Source organism: Octodon degus, unplaced genomic scaffold (assembly GCF_000260255.1).
Source record: "Octodon degus isolate 3935 unplaced genomic scaffold, OctDeg1.0 scaffold00016, whole genome shotgun sequence".
NCBI lineage: Eukaryota > Metazoa > Chordata > Mammalia > Rodentia > Octodontidae > Octodon > Octodon degus.
In genome coordinates this window covers 24,674,272-24,697,699 of record NW_004524592.1, presented here as the reverse complement: position 1 = coordinate 24,697,699, position 23,428 = coordinate 24,674,272, and the positions used below count along the sequence as shown (strand labels likewise).

At 42.2% G+C, this 23,428-nt stretch overlaps 1 protein-coding gene across 4 annotated transcripts in view; it reads left to right on the top strand.

Annotated features, from left to right (window-relative positions):
* Positions 1–23,428, top strand: part of Npnt (nephronectin) — an 81,400-nt gene that overhangs the window by 19,404 nt on the left and 38,568 nt on the right. For 2 of the 4 annotated variants that reach the window (XM_004626771.2, XM_023709996.1), the window contains exon 3: positions 1,247–1,297. The exons of the other annotated variants lie outside the window; for them this stretch is intronic. In XM_004626771.2, the coding sequence (XP_004626828.1) occupies positions 1,247–1,297 (51 nt within the window). The remainder of the gene's footprint in view (positions 1–1,246; positions 1,298–23,428) is intronic. 4 annotated transcript variants of the gene reach the window in all.

The following is a 23,428-nucleotide window of genomic DNA, read 5'->3' as shown; positions in this document are numbered from 1 at the left end:
TTGCTTTGAGTCAAAATGTATTTATTTATTTATTTTTATTTTAGGGAAGGGTCTACAGGGTGTTCAGGGTTTCACTGCTAGATTGGACTCATAGTGATTCTCCTGTTTACAGCCTCCCAAGAGCTGGGATTACAGGCACGCACCTCCTTACCCAGTCTCAATTGCTGTCTCAGTGGGTCCCGGAGGTGGGGCTGGCACAGAAGGCCCCGGGGTTCGAACCCCTGGCCCCTGTGCCTGCTTGCAGGCACTTTAATCCACTGTGTTATTTGGCTGGCCCTGCCAATTGAGTTAAATTTGATTTTTTTTTTTTTTTTTTTTTTTTTTTTTGGCAGAACCAGGAATTAAACTCGGGTCCTTACACTTGCCAGGCAAGCACTTAACCTACTGAACCATCTCCCCGGCCCTTAAATTTGATTTAAAATTTTTTCTTCCGTTATCCAAAAGAAGGCTTCATTCAGTAATTTTAAATAAGACAAATACATTAAACATCTTGTTAAAGTGAATAGTTCCTCTTTAAAGGGGAAGGCATCGGTCCCTAAGAAGCAATCCAGATGGTCTCTTCCCTTAGCTCTGGGACTCTGGCTGGGGAGGCAGCCCATTAGTCGTGGCGTCCCCCGCCCCTTACTTTCCATCTAAGCGGGTGGTTACGCACCTGTGGGCGAGATGGCTGAGCCTTCGCAGCTCATCCTCATTGCTGCTGACAACCAAAGCAGCCAGGCCAGAAGGAAACGCTGAGAAAGGGAAGAAAGCTGTGTTACCATTTCCTCCCCAGAGTTGTTGAAATGGGTAAGTAAAGATGTATCGATTTAAACTCTGCCAGCCTTGGTGACTAATTGATTAAAAGTTTCAATTTTTTTTCAGATGTTTGGTACAACACTCATTAAATAAAAGGATACTGTCTCTAAGAACCACATATTAATATTCTGAAAATGAAAAATTGGATTGGAAGATAACAGTGTCATACAAGGTCTGAAATATTTTAATCAGAATTTGGACTGTACAAGAATAGCATAACTTCAGTTATCGGTTAATATTTTTGTAACGAGATGTTTTTTTAATAACAAAATGGTGACTACAAGATTACTATTTTAAACATGTCCTAGATTTTTTTTTGTTGTTTCAGAGAAGCACTGAACATTGAATGTGTGTAAGTCTCCGGGAATGTAACGAGTTGATAAATACCCAAGTCCAGCCTCCTTACAGAGAAAAGATCTGGAATTTCTTTTTTTGGACATTTGTTTTGCAGCTTTCTACGTCTTAAGGCAGAGACTAGCCAGGATAAGGTGCCAGCTTCAAGGTTAGATGATCATATTTCTTGAAATAATTTTGGCTAACCTATGTCTTGAAAGGCATAACTTCTAAATAATAACTTTATAGAACTATTTAAAAAACCAATAGTTATGATTTTGAGTTCTTTCTGGGAAAACTATTCCTTAACGATATGCTCATTCTGTGTATAATTATACTAAATTATTTGTAATTCAGTCATTAATTAGCTTTTCCCTTTCACTTTATAATTCATTTTTCTTGTCTTATGGCTCTGATGAATTGACCTCCACTCTAAACTAAGGCACAGCTTATATTTTTAATATTTAAAGAACCAAATAAAAAAATTCACCAAATGAAATTACTAACACCAACCTATCATTAACCTGAGGGAACTTTGTTTCATATTCATTAATTCTTCATGGAATTTCAGGTAAGAAATATTTTGATTATATGTAATATACGAACTACTTTAATTAATAACTTTATGGGTCCCTTTAGTTTTGGCACACACAGAGTTCACTGTTCAAAATGTTTTGGCAGTAGATACATCAACCTGTAACATCATAGTGTAACATTTTGGTAAAATTCAAATGTTCCTTGGGATTGGTTCCGCGTAGACAGTGAGCCTTAACCGAGCGATGAAGGACACTGCATGTGGCACAGAAAATGCTCTTAAGGTAGAATTTTTATTAACATTTTGGAACAAAATTCATGTTTCTAGAAATGAAAATTAAGCGTTTCTTTGTTCAGGGCGAATTACAAAACCAAAGCCCATATGCGTTATGGTAAGTAGCAGCTACATGATTGAGTGGCAGACATTAGGGAGGTGACATCAAAGAGGCGAGTGTGATTTGTCACTGATGGATATGGATTTGGGACCAATTCCTCTGACTTACCAGCTATGAGAAAATAGATATTTTGTTTCATTTTTTAGAGGGATGATTTTCTAATCTTTAAACCTCCTTTGCAAGATTATTGCTGGCCATCAGTAGAATGCTATCTGTAGAGTGGTTATCGATCAGTGTCGCAATTATTGTGTGGTCAATATGTAGAACCAGCAAACAACTCTGAGGCATGTTGTGCTGGGGCCCATCACAGGGCAGCTTTTTAAGTGTACTTTGTTTATCATGACTATCTTTTGGAATGAACTTAATTGAGAGTAAAAAGTTTCTCCAGTTATTAATGTGTAAAATAAAACCCTTCATTGGATAGCTATATTTGCGTACTATTTCTTTCCCATTTCTCTAATAATATCCCTCCACAAATTGCAGAGTGGAACAGTTTTGGTTCTTTTTTTATTTAATTTTTTAAAATCTTGTATTTATTTGGTACAGGATCTCGATACGCAGCTTGGACTCGTAGTAATCCTACTGTTTTGGCCCCTCCCAGTGCTGGGACTACAGGCATGTGCCACCACGCCTGGTTTCGGTGGCTGGCATGGCATGCCTGGGGTTCCAGGGCCCGCATAGCATGTGGTACCAGGGATTGAACCTGGATCCTGGATCATGCTTGCCAGGCAGGTGCTTAGACCACCAAGTTATCTTCCCAGCCACTGTTTTGGTTCCTTAACGGGGTTTGCACTTGAAAAAGAATGAGCAGGAAATAAAATGGACTTAGGAAATGTTACTATTCATAGAGTTCTGGGACTTACCTGAGAAATACTTGAGAGCTCACTGAGGCCAGGAGCTGAGTTAGGAGCAGGGAAGATACAAATGGAGGGAGAGGTAGATGTTGGGGAAGTTGGTTTACTAAGAGAATCCACTTTTCTTCCTCCTGTGATTTTTTTTTTCTACTTTAGTACAGGGTCTACAGGGTCTATAGGGTCTTACTATGTAGATTGGACTCATAGTGATCCTCCTGTTTACAGCCTCCCAGCACTGGGATTGCAGGTGCACACCACCACACCCAGTCTCAATCGCTGTCTCAGTGCACCCCAGGGGTGGGGGCAGCTGGGCAGTGCTGGGGCTTGAACTCCTGGCCCCTATGTCTGCCTAAGTAGGCACTTTAATCATCTGAGCTATCACCTGTGATTCTAAGATAGGAGTGCGGAAAAGCATGGAGGACTCTCGGGAGGGGAGTCTCTCTTCCCGCGGCTCAATGGGTCAAACCCTTTGGCCATGATCCCTGACTGCAGTTGGGAGTTGGTCCCATACTCACCACTGTAGACAGCATCCCTGGAAAACAGGGTCTCTGCATTCATGGTACTTGCTGTCCTCCTTCAAAGCCTGCAGGTCATGGCAGCCCTGGATGGGAGGGGTATGAGTATTGACAGGGTGAGAGCATATCACAGCCAGGGAGTGATGAGTTGTGATAACCCAGCTGAACCCTGAGGGTAAGGCAGTCAAGGGAAGGGCACCCTGGGAAGAATGAAAACTGCATGGACATTTCAGGGTCTGCAGTGAGGATCCTGCAGGAAATATAAGCTGCTCAAAGCAGCACTTGTGCTGAGAGACTCTGCAGTGGAAGGAGGAATTGGCTCAGGGGTGGATGTCTTTGGCATTGGGGTGAGCTGCTGACCAGCCTCTGCAATTGCAGAGGGACACTGTACGGACCTGCAGCAGGGAAATTCAGTGATGTTTCAGAAGATAGAAGCTGTGCGCATAAGCCGGGTCTAGCTTGTGGGAGAATTTAGTGTTGCTCCGAGTATTTTCACATTATTTGGAAATTGTCACCAGCATTGCACAGGAAGTGTGGGCACCAGACTGTTCCGTAGGCCATGGCTCTGTATCCCACAAGGAACCCTGGGCGGAGGCTTCTCAACAGCTGCTGTGATCAGCCAAGGAAGAAGCAGGGGGTCATTTCCCGTGGGACTCGCCTCCTTAACACACCTCCCAGGAGCTTGTGGCATCTGCAAGGTGGAGCCAATCATCGGCATTCCGCTTTGGCAGGCTGGAGAGCAAGCCCTCAGCACTAAAAGCTGCAACAGTCAACCTTGATTTTATTTTTTTTTTAATTTTATTGAGAAATAAATATGAATGAGACAGTTTCAAAGTTGATTAATAGGACAGTTTCAATAATCAATACATTGCACATTGTTACCTTCTTAGAGGTTATCTATAGTACAAGAAGAAGACAGGATATCCTGTCCAAACACTATTAGTACACCTCTTTCTTCTCATTGAATTAAGCGAAAGTAGCTGTATATTTCTCCTAACTATTTTGTATATATAAATACAAAATGATCTTTCCTTTGTATCCCCCTTTTTTTTTGTTTAGTCCTGTCAGAGGTGAATATTCTATTGGCATCTAAATACTATAGGTGTTTGAATTCAGCTAAACAATCTAACTCTGTCTAGGAGTCTATAATATTAGTGGGTTATCCTCGGAAGTTATTGACTTGAGCCTTTTACAGCTTATCATATTAATATGGCTTTACTTTATATAACTCATTTTTATACTTTTCTACTGGATGGTTAAGACCAAGATAGAACAAGACCTATTAAACCCCCCCCCAAAAAAAAAAACCCAAAAACAAGACCAGTATAGCAAGAAATGTAACTTTTGTATCTGATAAAGTCAGTCAAGTACCCTCAGGATTTCTCCTGTAGCCCTGTACCGTACTTTGTAGATCCTTTGTCTGTGTCAGCCATGAGGATGAGTCATGGCCATTGCTTGACCAACTCACATCATACATCATCGATCACATACCTCTGTGGCTTCATAATCTTCTTGATCAGAAAATTTGGAGCACAACTGAGTTACATGTTGTTACAGTACAGGTTCTCCTATGTCCCGAGTCTTCAATGAACTTGAAAGGCTAGGGCCAAAATGTTGGCTGACCTTGCAGCCCTTCCTTTTATCCAATTTTGAACTGCTAACTTAGGTTGTTAACCCTCCAGAAGAGAAGCTTATTATTAACCTGCAATATATGCAGTTCGGTTTACCCTATCTGTCTAAATATCAAACATCTTTGGCATATCATGGAACAAGTATTTTCCATCAAATATTGGTATGTTGAACTTTAAGTCTTTACAGAATATGAAGGAAAAATAATTTTATAAAATAGAAATAAGCATTTACATATTTTTACAAAGAAATTTAGAAATCTAACCATATACAGAATTGTAACAGGACAGACCTGTGACTTTTTTTTTTCTTATTCTTGTCTTTTTTTTTTTTTTTTATTTATTACCCTTAAAAAAAACCTTTACTTGAGAGACATTATGGCAATAAATGGAATGTCATAATATATTTAGAAAACCAGGATGACAGGCATTCCAAGTGTGACTCCTCTATTACAGATCACCATCCTCAGTGCAGCAGCGTGGCTCACAGGCACCAGCATATAGACTTAGTCAGGGAGAGAATCTCACCAGCCAACCGCTCATCCCAAAAACCTGCTGATGTACCCCAGGATCACTGCCCCACCCATCTCGTGCATACAAATGCATGACTTTGCCCCTGTCATGATTCTCAGGTTTTCTCCTTGCCCACTCCTTATTGTCTAATCCTCAAGTTCTCGCTTTCCTTTTATTTTTGTTGTAACTTTCTATATGTAGTTCCTCCTTTAATTTCTTATACCAGGGAGACAATACAATATTTACACATGTGAGTCTGGTATATTTCTCTTATATCTTCAAGTGTCATCCACTTAAATATGAAGGCTTCGAGTTTATCATTCTTTATAGCTGAGTGATACTCCATTATATAAAAGTACCACATCGTTTTCAACCATTCCACATGTGATGGGCATCTTGTTTGTTTCCAAGATTTGGCTATCACAAACTGTGCTGCTGTAAACATATATCACTATGATACAACATTTTCAGTTCCTCAGGGAAAATTCCCAGTAGGTGGATAGCAGGCTTGAATGGGATTTCCAGTCCTAGTTTTTTAAGGAGTCTCCACACTGATTTCCATAATGGTTGCACCAGTCTATACTCCCACCAACAGTGGAGAAGGGTTCCTTTTTCCCTGTAGCCTCTCCAACATTTATTGTTGGTTGACTTCTTTGTGATAGCCATTCTTTCTGGGGTGAGATGGCATCTCAGTGTTGTTTTAATTTGCATTTCATGGATGGCTAGTGATGAGGAGCATTTTTTCATATATTTATTTGCTTCTTTAATTTCATCCTCTGAGAAGTGTGTGTTCATCTTGGATGCCGATTTCTGGATTGGGTCTTCGAATTTGGGGGGTCCTAATGTTCTTTAATTCTTTATAAATTTTAGAGAGCAGACCTTTTTCTGAGTGCTTATTAAGATTTTTTTCAAAGTTTGTGGGTTGTCTTTTCACTTTGTTGGTAATTTCTTTTGACATTCAAAAACTTCTCAATAAGAGGTAGTCTCAATTGTTAATTCTTTCAAGTATTTCCCATGTGATTTGATTTTTGTTCATGAACTCTTTGCCTACTCCTATGTCTTCAAGAGTTCCTGCTACTTTCTCTTCTAGGAGATTTAGTGTTTCTCTTTCAACGTTCAGTTTTTAAATCCATTTTGACTTTAGTTTAGTGCATGGTGATAGACCTGGGTCAAGTTTTAGTTTTTGGCATGTAGAGAGTCAAATTTTCCAGCACCATTTGTTAAAGAGACTATCTTTCCTCCAGTAAGCATATTTGGCCCCTTTGTCAAAGATCAGGTGGCTGAGTGTGTTCCTAGAGGCCTCTGCATCTACTAATCTATACCACTGATTTTCAGGTCTATTTTGTGCCAATGCTATGCTGATTTTATCACAGTAGCTTTGTAGTATAATTTCAAGTCAGGAATTGTGATGCCTCCTGCTTTGTCTTTGTTGGCTAGGATTGCCTTTGCTATTCTGGGTGTTTTTTGGTTCCAAATAAATTTTAGGAACAATTTCTCTAGGTCTGGGCAGTATGTTGGTGGTAGTCTGGTAGGGGTTGCATTAAATCTATACAGCAATTTTGGGAGTATGGCCATCTTCACGATGTTGGTTCTTGCTATCCAAGAGCATGGAATATCTTTCCATTTTCTGAAATCCCCTACAATCTCTTTTTTCAGAGTACTGTAATTTTCTGTAAAAAGATCTTTGATTTCTTTAGTTAGATGAATTCCAAGGTATTTCATTTTTGTGGGGCTATTGTAAAAGGTATTAATTCTCTAATTTCCCTCTCAGTGTGTTTGTTATCTGTGTGGAGGAATGCTATTGATTTTTGAGTATTGACTTTGTATCCTGCTATGCTACTGAATTTATCTATCAATTCTAGTAGCACTTTGGTGGAGTTTTTTGGGTCTTCTAAGTAAAATATCATGTCATCTGCAAATAATTGTAGTTTCACTTCTTCTTTACCTATTCTTACTCCTTTTATTTCTCCATTTTGTCTAATGGCTCTAGCTAATGATTCTAGAACTATATTGAATAGAAGAGGTGAGAGAGGACATACTTTTCTTGTACCTAATTTGAGAGTAAAAGATTTAAGTTTTTCCTCATTGAGAATTATATTAGCCATTGGCTTGTCATAGATGGCTTTTATCAGATTGAAGTAGAGGCCTTCTATTCCAATTTTTTATAGGACTTTGAACATGAATGAGTGTTGGACTTTGTCAACAGCCCTTTCTGCATGAATTGAGATGATCATGTGGTTTTTAGTTTTTGCTCTATTGATATAGTGTATTACATTTATAGATTTTCTAACTTTGAACCATCCTTGCATCCCTGCAATGAATCCTACCTATTCATGGTGTATGATCTTCTTGATGATTTGCAGTATTCTATTTGCTAGGATTTTATTGAAGACCAGGAATGATTTTGGGAGAACTCTTTCCTTTTCAATTTCACTGAAGAGTTTGAGGAGTGTAGGGATTATATCTTCTGTGAATTTCTTGTAGAATTCAGCTGTGGATCTCTCAGGACCTGAACTTTTCTTTGTTGGCAGGCTTTTTATTACATTTTGTATTTCATTGGCTGTTATTGGGTTATTGAGAGTTGTTATATCTTCTTGATTCAGTTTTGGTAGTTTGTACATTTCTAGGAATCTGTCCATTTTGTCTGTGACTTCTCTTGTGTGAGCGTAAAGATTCTCAAAGTAGCTATTGATAATCTTATGAATTTCCACTGGGTCTGTGGTAATTATACCCTTTTCATTCCTTATTGCTTGTAGTTGAATTTTTTCTTTCCTCTTTTTGATGAAGCTAGCTAGGGGCTTATCAATTTTATTTAATCTTTCAGAGAACCAGCTTTTTGACTTGTTAATTCTTTGAACTGTTTTCTTCATCTCAATCGAATTAATTTCTGCTCTAATCTTTATGATTTCTTCCTGTCTTTGGGCCCTGGGTTTGGTTTGTTCTTCCTTTTCTAGATGTTGGAGGTGCAGTATTAGGGTGTTTATTTGTTCCCATTCTGTTTTCTTAATGTGTGAGTTCACAGTTATGAATTTCCCTCTGAGAACTGCTTTCATTGCTTCCCATAAATTCTGATAAGTTGTGCTTGAATTTTCATTGAATTGTAGATATTGTTGAATTTCTTGTTTAATTTCATCTGTGACCCATTGGTTGCTGAGTAGGGTGTCATTTAATTTTCATGTATTTAGGGTTTTTTTCTGGTTTCTTTTGTCGTTTATTCCCACTTTCATTGCTCTGTGGTCAGATAATCACTGTCTTCTTGCATATACTTAAGCATGACCTATGAACTAATACGTGATGTATTTTAGAAAATGACCCATGTGCAGTTGAAAAAAATGTGTATTCCTCTGTGGTTGGGTGGAACACTCTCTATATGTCCACCAAGTCCATTTGTTCCAAGCTCTGCTTCAGTTCTGCTATTTCTTTGCAAATTTTTGTCTGTTTGACCTATCTTTTTGGGATAAGAGGGTGTTAAGGTCTCCTGTTAAGATTGTTGTTTGGGGTATTAGATTTTTCATGTCTATTAAGCTTTGTCTTATATAGTTGGGTGCTCCCATATTTGGTGCATACATATTTATGAATTTTATTTCTTCCTCTTGAATTTTTCCCCTTACCAGTATATAGTGGCCTTCTTTATTTCATTTGATCATTCTTGGTATGCAGTTGAGGCTATCTGAGAACAAGATTGCTAACCCTCTTTTTTTCTGAAGTGCTGGGGCATTAGTATTGTTTTCCATCCTTTGACTTTCAGCCTATGAGTTTCTTTATGAGTTAAATGTGTTTCTTGTATACAATATATTGTTAGGTTTTGTTTCCTAATCCACTGTGCCAATCTGTTTCTCTTAATTGGTGAATTGAGTTCATTTACATTGATGGTTAGAATTGAGATGTGTTGACTTTTGTTTGACATGTTATTTAAATGCTGTTTTTTAACTCTTTTTTCTCCTGTGTTTAATTGTTTGTCCTATTTAGTGGATTCCTTCTGTTCTCGTTGGTGGAGTTCTGGTCATTTTGGTCCCTCTCTAGAACATCTTTCAGTAGTCTGTGTAGGGTTAGCTTTGCCATCATGAAATTCTTTAGTTCTTTATCATGAAAGTATTTCACTTCTTCATCAAACTTGAAAGAAAGTTTTTCAAGGTATAGTAGTCTGGTCTGGAATTTGTTTTCATAGAGGACTTGAAGTACTGTGCTCCATGCTCTTCTTGCCTTCATGGTTTGTGAAGAGAAGTCGGCCGTAATTCTGATGGGTTTTCCTTGGAATGTGATCTGCTTTTTTTTCTAGCAGCTTCAGTATATTGTTCTTGTGCTAGATTTCTGGGATTTTGACTATTATATGTCTCAGTGTGTTTTTAATTGGGTTGAGGTTATTTTGAGTTCTGTATGTTTCAGTTACTGAATATCAGATTGTTTCCTCACATTTGTGAAGTTTTCTTCTATTCTGCTTATATTCTTTTTATATCATTTGTATTGACTCCTTCTTTCTCATTGATGCCTATTAGTCTCACATTGTTCATCTTTGCATCATCTTGCAGGTGATGAATTATTTTTTCCTGCATCCTAGTTGTTTTTAAAAGATATTTTCTTACCTTTTTACTAGCTGCACCAACATCTTCAAGATCTGAAACTCTATCTTCACTTTCACTCAAATGGTTTTGGAGGCTTGTGATTCAGATTTTAAGTTCCTCTGTATCTCCTTGACTCTGCTTCATGTACTCTATTTATTTCCTGTATTGCTCATTCAAAGAAACCATCATTTTTTTAATCTCCTGTAATTTTTTTTATCAATGTCTTCTTTAGAAGCAGTTATTAATTCTTTTACTGTAGAGTTTTTTACAGATTGAGTTCCCTCCTTTTGTTTCTGTATTTGATTTTTTAGTTCAGGTGCTATGAATTCAGAGATTGCTTTTTTTATTTCAGACACTAATTTTGCTTTGAGTTCCTTTAAACCTTTCTGTAGTTGCTTATTTACTTCCGATGCTACTGATTAATATATTTCAGCTAAGCTAGTGTGTACTGCATTTGTTCTGGGTGGGCATTGGGTTTCTTCCATGTTTCTGCATTTGATTCTTAAATTCAGATGCTATGAATTCAGAGTTTTCTTTTTTTTTGTTCCAGAGATTAATTCTGCTCTGAGTTCCTCTATATCTTTCTGCTGTTGTTTACTTATTTCCAACGCTATTGATTCATTTATTTCAGCTGAGCTAGTGTCCTCTGCACTTGTTGTGGGTAGGCTCGAGGCCTGAGATTGCATTTTGCTCCTTGTCTTTATCATTTCGTATAACACTGACTCTGACTTTTGGTGTAGAGCTTTTGTGCTATTATATCCTTATCACTTAATGAATTTTGAGTACTGATATAACAAGTTCTAGTTCATGCAGTTGTGCCTGGCTTGGATCTGGCTACTGTGCTCAGCTCCTTATTGTTGTTGCTGTTGGAGGTGGGCCTGCTGTAACTATCTGGTATAATGTTCTGTTCCTGGATTAGCTGTGTGGTTTTGACCCTAGTCTCACTGCAGGGACTTTAGCGGCAGGGTTTTACCCCAGGCCTGTATGCCAGGTCTGGACTGGGTCTGGAGGGGCATGAGGAGGGGGGCAAGAGAGTACAGAAGCTCTCCCACACACTTACCAGGGCTGTGCTTTGATGGGTCTGCAGGACTCCCAAGAGCGCGGCGGAAGTTCTCACTCACAGGATGGGCTGTGCTGGCTTTGGACGGGCAGGGGAAGTCTGGAGAATGTGGGCCAAAGGCCTCTCTCACACAGCTAGCCTCGGCTTGAAGTGGTGGGCGGGTGCAGGACAGAGCAGCAGCTCTCCCCTGCACTTGCAGGGCTTGGAATTGGTCGGATATGGAGCAAGCCCAAGGCACAGCGGAAGTTCTCACTCACAGAGCAGGCTGTGCTGGGTCTGGCTGGGGGGGGGTCTGGAGAACGCGGGAAAAGGCCTCTCTCACACGGCTGGCCTCTACTTGGAGTGGTGGGTGCAGGGTGACCTGGGGTTGGTTGGATATGGAGCTGGCCCAAGGCACTGCAGAAATTCTCACTCACAGGGCAGGTTGTGCTGAGTCTGAACCTTGATTTTAGGTAGTAGTGGTGAGACTAGAAAGGAGAGGGATTGATATTAAAAAGAAAAGGCAGAGCACTGCACAGTGTTAGGACACTGGTGGGTAGCACAGGCCTGACTACCACGACAGATTGTGTTTGGGAAACTTAACTTTTCTGAGTTGCAGCTTCTTTTTTTCATAACAAAGAATGTTATCTCAGAGGATGCTAGGATCAGATGAGAAACAGAGGCTCAGCTTGGGATGGGGTGCCAAGTCACTTGGCTCGTGCAAGATGGCTGTTGTATTGAGGAAGCTTGTGGACAAGGGGGAGCCAAAGAAGACATCCCAATTTCCAGCTCATTCTGTGGGGAGCTACAGAATGCAGGACAGTGGAGGTGAACTGGCCAATATAGGTGTGCCAGGACTCTCGTACTTGTGAGACTTCAAAATGGAAAGGTCAGTGAGCGGGAACTGGCGGTGGGGGTCTCACTCAGCATCTTTTCTTCCTGCCCCCCCCAAGTCCACTTGCCTAACTCCCTTCCCACCTCCCGAACTCCCCATCACCCTCAGCCCTGACCATAGCTGCAATGACTGCCATGGGGGATTGACTTCAAACCAAAGTAGGATGAGGGAGAGGTGAAATACCACGTTCCATTTCTGTTTCCCATTCTGAAACAGAATCTAAAGGTCTTAAGTCCTTCCAAAAAACTCCTTGTAGTTTGCCATGTTGGCTTCAGTGGAGAGAAGCTAATCCATCTTTTCCCCTTTGGGTTGACCTTTTCTACTTTCTGTCACTGTCACACTTAAACTGGGCAAATGTTTGATTGAGAGTGAATCATTGTTAGGAATAGATGACTGTGGTCATGTTTTAGGTTTGTGTTCTCTCCTGCTTCTGTCACGTCCTGGCTCAAAAACCATTTTCTCAGTTGGGCCTGCCAGCTTTCCCAGAACCTGTTCCCTCCGTGTGTTCTGTGGTAATGTATGGGTGGGTCCCTGCCACAGGGCCCTGCACGTGGCCCTGTGTGGACCACATCCTTTGTTCTGCCATACTGTTCTGTCCATGAAGGGACAGAGCATGTGTTCCGCAACACTAGACTCGGTGATGGTGTTTGCAGCATCCTGTCCACTTAAGCTCAGGAATCCTAAAGGTGTGAGGGATGCACATTTCTCTATAAAAGGTAAAATCATGAATGAGGTGTGATCTTAATACATAGATTGCAGTTTTTTAGGAAAGATAGAGAAATGGAATATTTTTGCTGTCTTTTCCTATACCTTATTATATATTGCAGATCTTAATTCTTATTTAAAAGACCAAAAAAAGCAATTTATGTGATGGAAAATACATTAATGTAATCCAGTGTTGTCATCAATGGCTTGCAAGCCCCTGATTAGTCACAATTATGGGTGGAAATCTGAGTCTCCACTGAGAGGCTCTTCATGCTGCAGCACCTTATGTATGAGTGACTGAGCCCATGGTCACCGTGCTCTGTGGCTGTGGCCAGTGTGGGCGCCCATCTTTCAGACCCTGTGCTGCCTCCTGCCTCACTGGCATTTCTTCCACTTTGCATCTTAGTAAAAGTCACTGTCCCTGTCCGCAGGGGGAGTCTGTCTTCAGTGTTCAAGCCTCAGCTCAGATTTCCTCCTTAGAACTTTCCAGATGCTGTCCTTGCCCACGTCCCCAGGGCCAAGCTCTCGCTCCTGTGCTGGCCAGGTCCTTGAGGCTGTCAGCATCAGGAGGCGGAACAGTGCTTCAGAGGAGGAGCTGTGAAAGTAGAGCACTCCGAGCTAGTGAGGGAGCTCAACTTTAAAAAAAAACCCTCTAACAATATGGTGTGAGATGTGTACATATTGAGATAGCTAGCTTGTTGTAATGTAAGCATGGGTGAAGGACTTGTGAAGTTCCTGGAGTGGTCTAGGTGCTGAGTACTTGCTGAGATCATGACGGGTGAACTGAGCCATGGGGAGGCCTGTCGACATCTGACTATAGCCAACACAGGATGGAATGGTATTCGGGTGACTGTGGAGCAACTTGAGTTACTTCCTGAGAGCCTCAGCCAGTGGTGGTGGGACTCGGGGTGGGACTGGAGGAATGACAAGGCAGGGGTTGAATCACAAAAGTGGCTGGCAAGTGCTGTGTTGAGCATGGGCTCTCATGAGGAGCTGAGCAGATGCGGCCCAGAGCCGGGGACTAGATTATGGGAGCAGAAAGCCACACAGACAGCAGCTGAGGGCTGGCCTGGAGCTGCGGTGGCAGTGGCAAGGGAGGAGCCATGACTCAGCAGTCTCTTACTGATGGTGCGTTAGGTCATTTTCTAATTTCTGGTTAAATTTCTTGATTGGATAAATTTGGAACACTTAGGGTGTGTCTAGAAAAATGGCGAAACTGAAGAATACATAATGTTGGTCTGTTCACAGTCACCAGTTGATTTGATTCTTGAGTAATTCATGAATAGCTTAATGGAACGTGTGTCCATGACTCTTGAAACAGGGATCTGGACTGCAGACGAAGGGGGTGATGGTGGCATGACAACTTTCTGACTTTTTGTGGTGATTTCTTAGTAAGCCAGCTCAGAATGAGGGGCTCCTATTGTTAAATAAAGCAGACATGATAATCTTAACTAAAAGCCTGTTAGGTTAGCCTGTTTTATTGTGTCCCCTTGAATTCCTGTCTTAGGATGCCAGAGACCTTCCTTTACGTGGCCTTTTCTGAGGCCGCGTGACTCAGCACTGCCTCTGGTGGAGTGTTCCCTTTTATGTCCCAGGCCTTCTGCAGTGTGGTAGATACAGGGCTTTCCCTCCTCGTTGCCCATCACCCTCACCATTACCTCATCATAATCTCAACACCAGCACTCCTATTGAGGTTGGCACTGTTTTAAGCACTTCGTGTGGGTTTTCTCAGTCTTCTCAATAAACCTATGAGTAATTCTAGGTGAATCGGGGGGTTACTGTTTTTTTAAGTAAAAAAGTGGTGACTCTTGCAAGTTCCCATGTTTCACTCACGGATCTCGCTTGGGAGCAGAGCAGAGCTGGGGAATCAGCAGGGGTTACTTGTTTCCGGGGTGGAGGGCCAGGACCCAGCAGCCTCATCCCAGCACCGTGCTTCACCTCTTCTCTAAAGTGCATTGAAAAAAATGACCACTGAGTATGATGTTTTCTGTTGGTTTGTCATAGATGGCTTTTATCAGATTAGGATGAAGACCTTCTATTCCAGTTTTCTGTAGGGTTTTGTCATGAGTGGGTGTTGGGCTTTGTCAAGTGCTTTTTCTGCATCTATTAGATGAATGTGGGGGCTGGGAAGATGGCTCAGTGGAATAAGTGCTTCCCTGGTAAGCACAAGGGCCTAAGTTCAATCCCCAGTTACACCAAAAAAAAAAAAAAAAAAAAAAAAAAAAAAAAAAGAAAGAAAGAAAAGAAAAGAAAAAAATCCCTTCTCAGGGTGCTTCATGACTCTTCCCAACCTTTGGGGCCAGGGAGATGGCTCAGTGGAATAAGTGCTTCCCTGGCAAGCGCAAGGGCCTGAGTTCAATCCCCAGTTCTGCCAAAAAAAAAAAAAAAAAAAAAGAATGTGCATTCTTTTGTCCTCGGCTCTGTTAATACTGTGTGTTACAAGTATTGATTTACATATGTTGAGCCACCCCTGTATCCCTGGGGGTGAATCCTACTTGGTCATGGGGTATAGTCTTGATGATTTGCTACATTCTGTTTGCCAGTATCTGATTAAGAATGTTTGCATCTATGATTATTAGGGAAATTACCCTGAAGTGCTGTTTTGTGGTTGGATCCTTCTTGGTTTTGGTATAAAATACTTGCTTCCAGGAATGAATTGGGGAGTACTGCTTTCTTTTCAAGTTCATTACAGAGTTTGAGGAGTAATGGTATTATTAGCTCTTGAAATGCTTGTTGAATCATCAGGACCTGGGCTCTTCTTTGTTGGTATTTTTAAATTACATCTCTAATTTCACTGACTGATATTGAGTTACTTAAATTTTTTACAGCCAGGCATGGTGGCACACACCTGTAATGCCAGCACTTGGAAACTTGGAAGGCTGAGGCAGGAGGATAGCTGTGAGTTTGAGGCCAGCCTGGGCGATATAATGAGTTCAAGGCCAGTCTGAACTATAGTGAACCCCATCTCGAAAAACAAATGAACAAATGAAAGAAAGAATCAATATCTTAATTCAGCTTTGATAACTCATGCATATTTAGGAATTTGACCATTTAGGTTTGCAGGGTATCCATGTTACTATACCTCTGCTTTATATTTTTCTCATTATTGTATTTGAAAAATTCAAAATCTACAGTTAAAAAATAGAAATTGCAAATGCCCATGTGCTCTTCATCTCTGGTTGTTAACACTCCCCACACACCCTTTTCCCCTCCCTACTTCAGAGCAACCCATGGACACAATGGTATTTCTTGCCTGAATAGCTCAGCATTAACATAAAGAGAATAAGTCACAAACCTCAATTCGTTGTCATATGTAAGAAACTAACATAGGGCTGGGGAAATAGCTCAGTGGCCTAAGTGCCTGCCTGGCAAGCACAAGGCCTGGGGTTCAATCCTAATACCATATGCCGTGCTGGCCTCAGAACCCTGGGCACACCATGCCAACCACCAAAATGGGGCATGGTGGTGCATGCCTATAATCCCAGCACTGGGGAGGCTGAGACAGAAGGATCATTTAAGAGTCTGAGCTACACCAAATAAATATAAATAAAATTTAAAAAATAATAATAAAAAGAGCAGGGGCCAGGGGCTTGATCCCCCAGCCTGCCATGCTGGTCCCATCCCCGGGGTGCACTAAGATGGCAAGTGAGACTGGGCGTGGTGTTACACACCTGTAATCCCAGCTTGTGGGAGGCTGTAAATAGGCAGATCACCACAAGTCTGACCTAATAGTGAGACCCTGAACACCCTTAAACCCTTCCCTAAAAATAAAAAAAAAATTAACATAGACATGATAATATTGTATAGCAAACAGTCCACAGTCAGATTCCCCCATTGTCTCAATAATATATTTTATGGTTTATTTTTGAAATTTCTCTTTGATCTCCTTTAATCTAGAATAGTTCTATCATTTTTTTTCTTCACATTAGATTTTTGGACAATCCATTTCATTTGCTTGACAGCCTGCTGTTGTCATCTACAGCTTCTGCATCATTTGGTAAAGGTTTTTTTGGTAGTAATGTTCCATTGGTGATTTTTTTCTTTTTTTGTATTTTAGGGAAGGGTCTACAGAGGGTGTTTGGGGTCTCACAACAAGATCAGACTCATAGTGATTCTCCTGTTTACAGCCTCCCAAGTGCTGGGATTACAGGTGCGCACTACACCCAGTCTCAATCACAGTCTCAGTGCATCCTGGGGGCAGGCCTGGGGATCAAATCCCCAGCCCCTGTTGCCTGCTTGCATGCGCTTTAATCTGCTGAGCTATTTGGCTGGCCTTTGGGTAATGTATTTTAATATTACCTTTTTTTTTTTTTTTTTTTTTTTTTTTTTGGTGGAACTGGGGATTGAACTCAGGCCCATGTGCTTGCCAGGGAAGCACTTATTCTATTGAGCCATCTCCCCAGCCCATTACCATTTTATGTAGTGTCAAGATGATACTGGGGAAGCAAAGTTTGATCGTGATGTTAAAGTGATGTGACCATCTTCTTCTTAAGTGCTTAGGAAGTACTCTGATATCGAGACTGCGCGTCCTATTTCCTCATAAATTTTTACCCAGTAAAAGTTTAGTATCTCTGGATGATCATTTCTAAGATTACTTCAGTGGTGGTGGTCAAAGCACATTTTTGAAACTGTAGCATCATGTTTTACATGTTAGCTGGGATTCTTCTAGAAAGAGAAGCTCAATCCCCATTTTGTGGACTAAATTTGGATTCATGGATGATTTTGTTTTCCAGCTGTCATCCATCACTGTCATCTTTCGTCTCGATCCCAAATGATCGCAGATCAGGCCAGTGGGAACTCTTGCAAGTGAGCCATATCTCCCCCATTCTTTAAGTATTTCCTTGCTTTGTGCCATAGAAAATTACCTCTGCCTTCCTGCCCAGCCCTCTTTCCTCTTTTTGAGGAGTGAAATTTAGGAACAAAGTTCTGGGTGTCAGAGCTGCTTGTTGTTTCTGGTACCCCACTTACAAAAACCCAAACCTTTCGTTGCTTTCCAAGTGTATACTCCTGACGCTTTTGTATGATGGATTCTTAAAATCTAATTTGGTATTATTCTAATTTGGACAGCTTTCTGTCACAGTGAAAGCAGGCAGAAAAGTTAAAATTTCAAGAGAGCTGAAAACAGCCACAGTGCCCAGAAGGGCTTTGCGGTAGAGGGACTGAGTGCCTGATAAGGATCCCAAAAGATGTCTTAAGAAGCCCATGTGGCCACTCACATCTCTGGGGGCAGCATTCGGAATTCAACATTAGCAAGACATGAAATAGATATTGGAGAGAGTGGTTTGGATTGGATGTTCCTGAGGACAAAAATAAATTATTGGGGACAACATTGCACGGAGCAGAAATCTTGTTTATTTTAGCTTCATGCTATAAATTATGACTGACGTTTGACTATAGTTTGTGATTAATTAGGTTCTTAGTTATTGTAATGTTAAATTTTGCCCACAGGGGAGAAAAAAACCTTAGATGTCGCAGTGGTTCAGAAGAGATAAGAAGTCGATGTTTCATTAATGGGTCAGAATCCAGCATCTATGTACAATAAGTAAAAAGAAATTATTTTATTCTGAAGTATTCTGTCAGGATTTGTTTTGTTTTTAACTGGAGATTGTTTTCTTAACTATAGCTTTTCCTTACTGGAAAAGTTACTTAAATACCTCATGCCATCCCCCATTGCTTTCACTGTAGTCTGCCGCCCTTCCAGATCCACTCAAGATGTTGGCCTTTCTGCTCTTGTTCTGATGTGGAACTTGTGGGCTGAGTGCAGTCGGGAAGCTTTTACAGAAATCGCTCAACTCATTTAACCTTCTGTGTTTCGCCCTGTGTGCCGGGAAGGCGAAGATGATACCTGCTGCTCTGCTGCCTTGTATGGCTTGAGAAGAGCCTTGTGAGGGGAAAGCCAGCCGATCTCACAAAATGGCTTTGAGCTCTGTATTCATGAAAGCGTTTTATAGATAAGCATTTTTCGATGTCACAACTAGAGGCACTTTTGCTCAGATTTGTTGTGCAAATCTGAGAGTCCGATAACTGACACTCCAGTGCAGAGTTGGGAAGGCTGCACTCACTGCTTTACTGTGGAGACCTCAAGTTCCAAGGTGCTCTCCCCTGGGTGACGGTGTAGGGCCTTTTTCTGGGAATCGTGTGCAATACTTCATTCCTTCCACGTTCTGTACATCCAGAAACAGGTTATTTCTTGCTGCTTTGAGCAACCTTTCCTCTTCCAAGACCAGTTGCTCTTTGAAAGAGCTGATGCCTTGTTCTTGTCTTCTTGGTGGAGCTCATGTAGATGAATTCTGTGGTGCTGTTTGGATTTAAGGAGTACCCTGACCGCCTGGTTGTGTGCTTGCCACTCCTTCCGCTCTCCCTGGGCTACTGATTTGTCACCTCTCTCTCTCTCTCTCTCTGTCTGTGATAACCCACAGGGCAGGCAGGGTTCTTTGTTCTCTGATCTTTGTAATAGCAATGTGCTGTAGATTGCAAACTTTACAACTGATTCTTAGCACTCCAGGGGCATTCTTACTCCATGAACAAAAGCATTCTCAGGTTGCTAACACCACCATGGGCTGGTCTCAACTTTCCCTTGCGGACTTGTGGGGTGTCTGGGCAGGCCCTTTATCTTCAAACTGTGGCACTGTACCTGACTTGAAGCCTGCTAGCTTCCATTTGGAACATTAGAATTGATGCAGGAGTTTAAACTCCCCCTAACTTAACGTGATATCTTACTACTTATAGCAGAGTTAGAAAATACTATCCAGCCCTCAGAACCCATTATGCCAGTTACGATGTATGTGTGTGTGTTTTAGCAGTGTGTGTTTGCAGTACGTAATGCGTGAGTTCCTCGTGTGGAGCTGGTACATGCGCGTCACACATCTTCATTCCTTTCCTATCCCTGTCCCTCCTCCCTCAGCCCCTGTCCCTCCATTTCTCAGTCCCCTTCCCATTTGGGAAAGATCACTCTCCCTGCTTTCTGTTATCTGTTTTTTATTTTGCATTTTATTTATACATTGGGCTTCTCCTATGCAGGAAAGGATGAATTATGCAACTCTGTGTGTCTGATTTATCTCTGCTATGTCTCGAGTTGCGTTCATTTTCCTACACATAACTCAGGTTTATCTGTATGGCAGAGTAGTGTTCAGTCGAGCATAAGGACCTCATTTTCTTTTTCCATTCATCTGTGGATGGACTTTCCAAGACTTCGCCATTGCAAATTATGCTGCTGCCAGCCTGGGTGCGCACGGATGACTGTGCTAGGATGCCTTTGGCTTTTGAGGGAAGATAGCTAGAAGGGGAGCAGCTGGGTCAAATGGAGATTCTAGTTTTAGTTTCTTGAGGAGTCTCCACGCCAATTTCCACAGTGGTTGTACTAGCTTGCATTGTCACCAGAAAGAAAGAAGCATTCTTTTCTGGCCTGCAGCCTGGATGTGTTTTTAAGAGGAAAATTTTATCTCACCGTCAGATAGATGGGCAGGACATGTGACATCACAGAGTTATGTTTGCTTTGCCAGTTGAGACTTGTTTCTTTTTCTAGTGAAAACAATGACTTAGAGGTTATTTTAAGGGCATTTTTGGGGATTAGGTTACAGGAATGTTAGCGAGTGAATGTTGAGTGCAATTTATCTGTTTGGGCTTCATCGTGGTGGCTGCTTTGGCAGAAAAGAATCACAAGTGTGGTCCTTACTGTACTGTACTAACTGAATTGGCGAGCCAGATGGTATGCCAGGACAGTGACCCATGGAAGATGGTCCGGACCACCTGCTCCTATTCACAGGTGGCTCAAAGAAGCAGCACTGCCCTCCCTGATCTGCCTGATCCTCGCCAGGCCCGGGATTCCTCCTGAGCCTGGGGCATCACCTGCTTTCTGTGTGCTAGAACATCACTGCCAAGTGAAAATGGCCTGTGCGCCCCTTCTTGCCTTCTGGGAGGCAGGTGGGTGTGCTGCTATCGCAGACATACATTGCGAAGATTGGTTTTGCTGGCCGCTGCGACCCACCTTACCATCAAAGCAGTGCCTGAAAGATGGGCCAGTTTGCTTCAGAGTTGGGGGTCATTTTCTCTAGTTTTAAAATAACTATGTACTTTCCAAACTGGCTACTTAAATACAGTGATGAAGGCTTTCTTCGTCCATGAGTATAAGTACTCTAGTTACAAAATGCACTGGATGAGTTTTATTTCTCTACTAAAATCCACCCAAAGTACCCTCTCCTGGGTGCATACCCTTGGGTGGCTTGGTAATATGTATATTAAGTCTAGGTTTCACAGGCTGGTCAAAGACAGTTCTTTGACCAGAAGTAACAGTGATGCAAAGAATTTAGGGTTCATCTTATGACCTCCCTTGGTTTTTTTTTTTTTTTTTTTTTTTCACTCCCCAGATCACCTCAGGGTCATAAAAGGCCACTGCACTTCAGCCAAGACTTGCATATTCTAGGCAGACATAGCTTCAGCTCCTCACCCCTATGAGACAGCCTCAGCCCCCCTCCTGTGACCCCTACCTATGCACCCAGGCCCCTAGTAAGTAGTACCCCAAAGCGGCCCTCCTGTGACCGCCGCTTACCCACTCACCCAGACCAGAGTTTAGTCATTTGACTGTGTTATCTGCCAAGGAGCACAGGAAGTGCAACTCATCGCCCACTCAAAACAATAAGAATAAAAATACAAAAGCACATCTATGCTAAAACAGAAGGGAAAAGGAAAAGTAGAACCTGGAAAGAATCCAGGGACTCCAGCTGGCCTGTGTCATCACTTTGAGCTTTCCTTTTGATCACATCTGCTGTGTTCCACACTTCACACCCGGCCTGCTGAGAACCTTCACCTCTTGCATTCGCTGCAGTGGGGGGCTTGGCTTCTCAGCGCTGCTGTCTCCCGTCTCAGCTGTCTGTTTCACACCTGAGCGTCCCCACGTCCCGCTGTTACAGTGTCACCCATGCCTGTGTTCTGCCACCACCCTTCCCATAGCCCTGGTCCCTGGGGAAACAGCTCGCACACCCCCTGGGACCCTCTGGTTGCCTCACACCTGTCTAGAATAAGAACATGGTATATCACGAGTGTCCCATAACTATTTATGGAACTTGCTAGAGTCTAGGCCAAAGGCCAACAGGGTAATAGGAGAAAGTCTTTTCATCAAAAGTCTTTGGGGTATCCTCTCTCTAGGTAGAAAGGGTGGACTGGTTGGGCCCGAGGGCTCTTGTCTCACTTTCCACAGCTGCAGGCTAACCTGACAGCGGTGCAGGCACTTGAGGAGTTTCCTCTCACGTGGAAGTTCAGTCGCATTTTGCTCAACATCCTGCCTCCCCAGACGTGGAAGAAACATTCACGGTCTTGCCCTCCTGGACTGTGTGCGTGCGAGATGCCCAAGACAGGGCATGAATAATAAAAAGGAAGAGGGGACACAAAAGCCCTTTGTTCCTAGAGAGCACCTGAGCCCTAACCTTGGAGGCCTAGCAGCTGGTTGGGGGTCAAGAGGTAACACCCGCCGGAGGCCCTGTGTAATCTTCCTCGAAATGTTCTCTCCTTACATAAAGTTGTTCATGCTTTTTTTTTTTTTTTTTAAAGGAAAACACAGGGAATGCTTAATTTTTTTATTTTGAAACTCCCTGTTTTCTCCATACAAAAACCTTTGCAGAAATCCACCTTCATGGTGTTCAGTGGCACTTTCTGAACTACTTTGGCAAGTTCTTAACAATATTTTCAAATTCCAGTTTTTCCAGGGGACTTTTACCTTGACTAGCTTGTAATGATTTTGAGATGTTTATTTTTTTTTAACATGACATTATGAGTGTCTGTGTGATACTGGAGTGTTCAGGTCGTGTTTTCATGTAAGTTTTAAGATGTGTGGATTACCTTTTTTGTAGAGATTAAATTTTGGTTTTCAAACTTGGATTTCTTGGTGGTGAAGCCTAGAAATTGCACAGTGGTTCATTTTTGGGACTTGTTTTTACCAATGCACACGTTTGATGCACACATTTACTATGTGTATAATTCACTGAGGGTGTAATTAAAAGGTCCTTCTAGATCATTTCTTTTCACAAATCTCAACAGAACTTTCTCCCTTGGAATTCGATGCCATGGCGAAAGGCATACTGTGGGGGTTTTACAGGTACTTTACTCTCACTCTGCCCTGCCAGTCATCTTTTGAAGTAATTACACTCTGAGCAGCACTGTTCAGGGAGGGCAGTGGGACAGCAGAAAATAAGCCTAAAATTAGCAAAGAAGTTGTATGGAAGCCAGACAAGGGAAGGGCTGGTAAGGGAACGATGAATGTAGGTGACAGCCTGGAGGACAGGCACACACACGTGCAGCTTTGAAGGAAGTGGTGTTGGAGGATTGGCCAGGAAGCTGGAAGCAGAACCGGCCAGGCCAACAGGATGGGCTGCTGGGGAAGAACAGGTTTCAGGGGCTCCAGACCTCAGGGTCTCTGTGCCTGTTCCCCTGGGTCTTAAGGCCGAGCCCCTTTTTGCTCAGCAGTTCCTGAGGGCTGCACATTCACCGACAGCACACGCTGTGCCTGCGCAGTCTCCCTGGACCACTAGTGCTTCCTCCGCAAGCCTCCCCACGTGCCCCACTCGTGACCACCCTGCTCGCGACCCTGGTGCCTCCATTCATGTCCATGGCCTCCTGTTTATGAGCTTCTGGGAATGTCCCCTTCCCTGTGGATGCAGTGTGCACT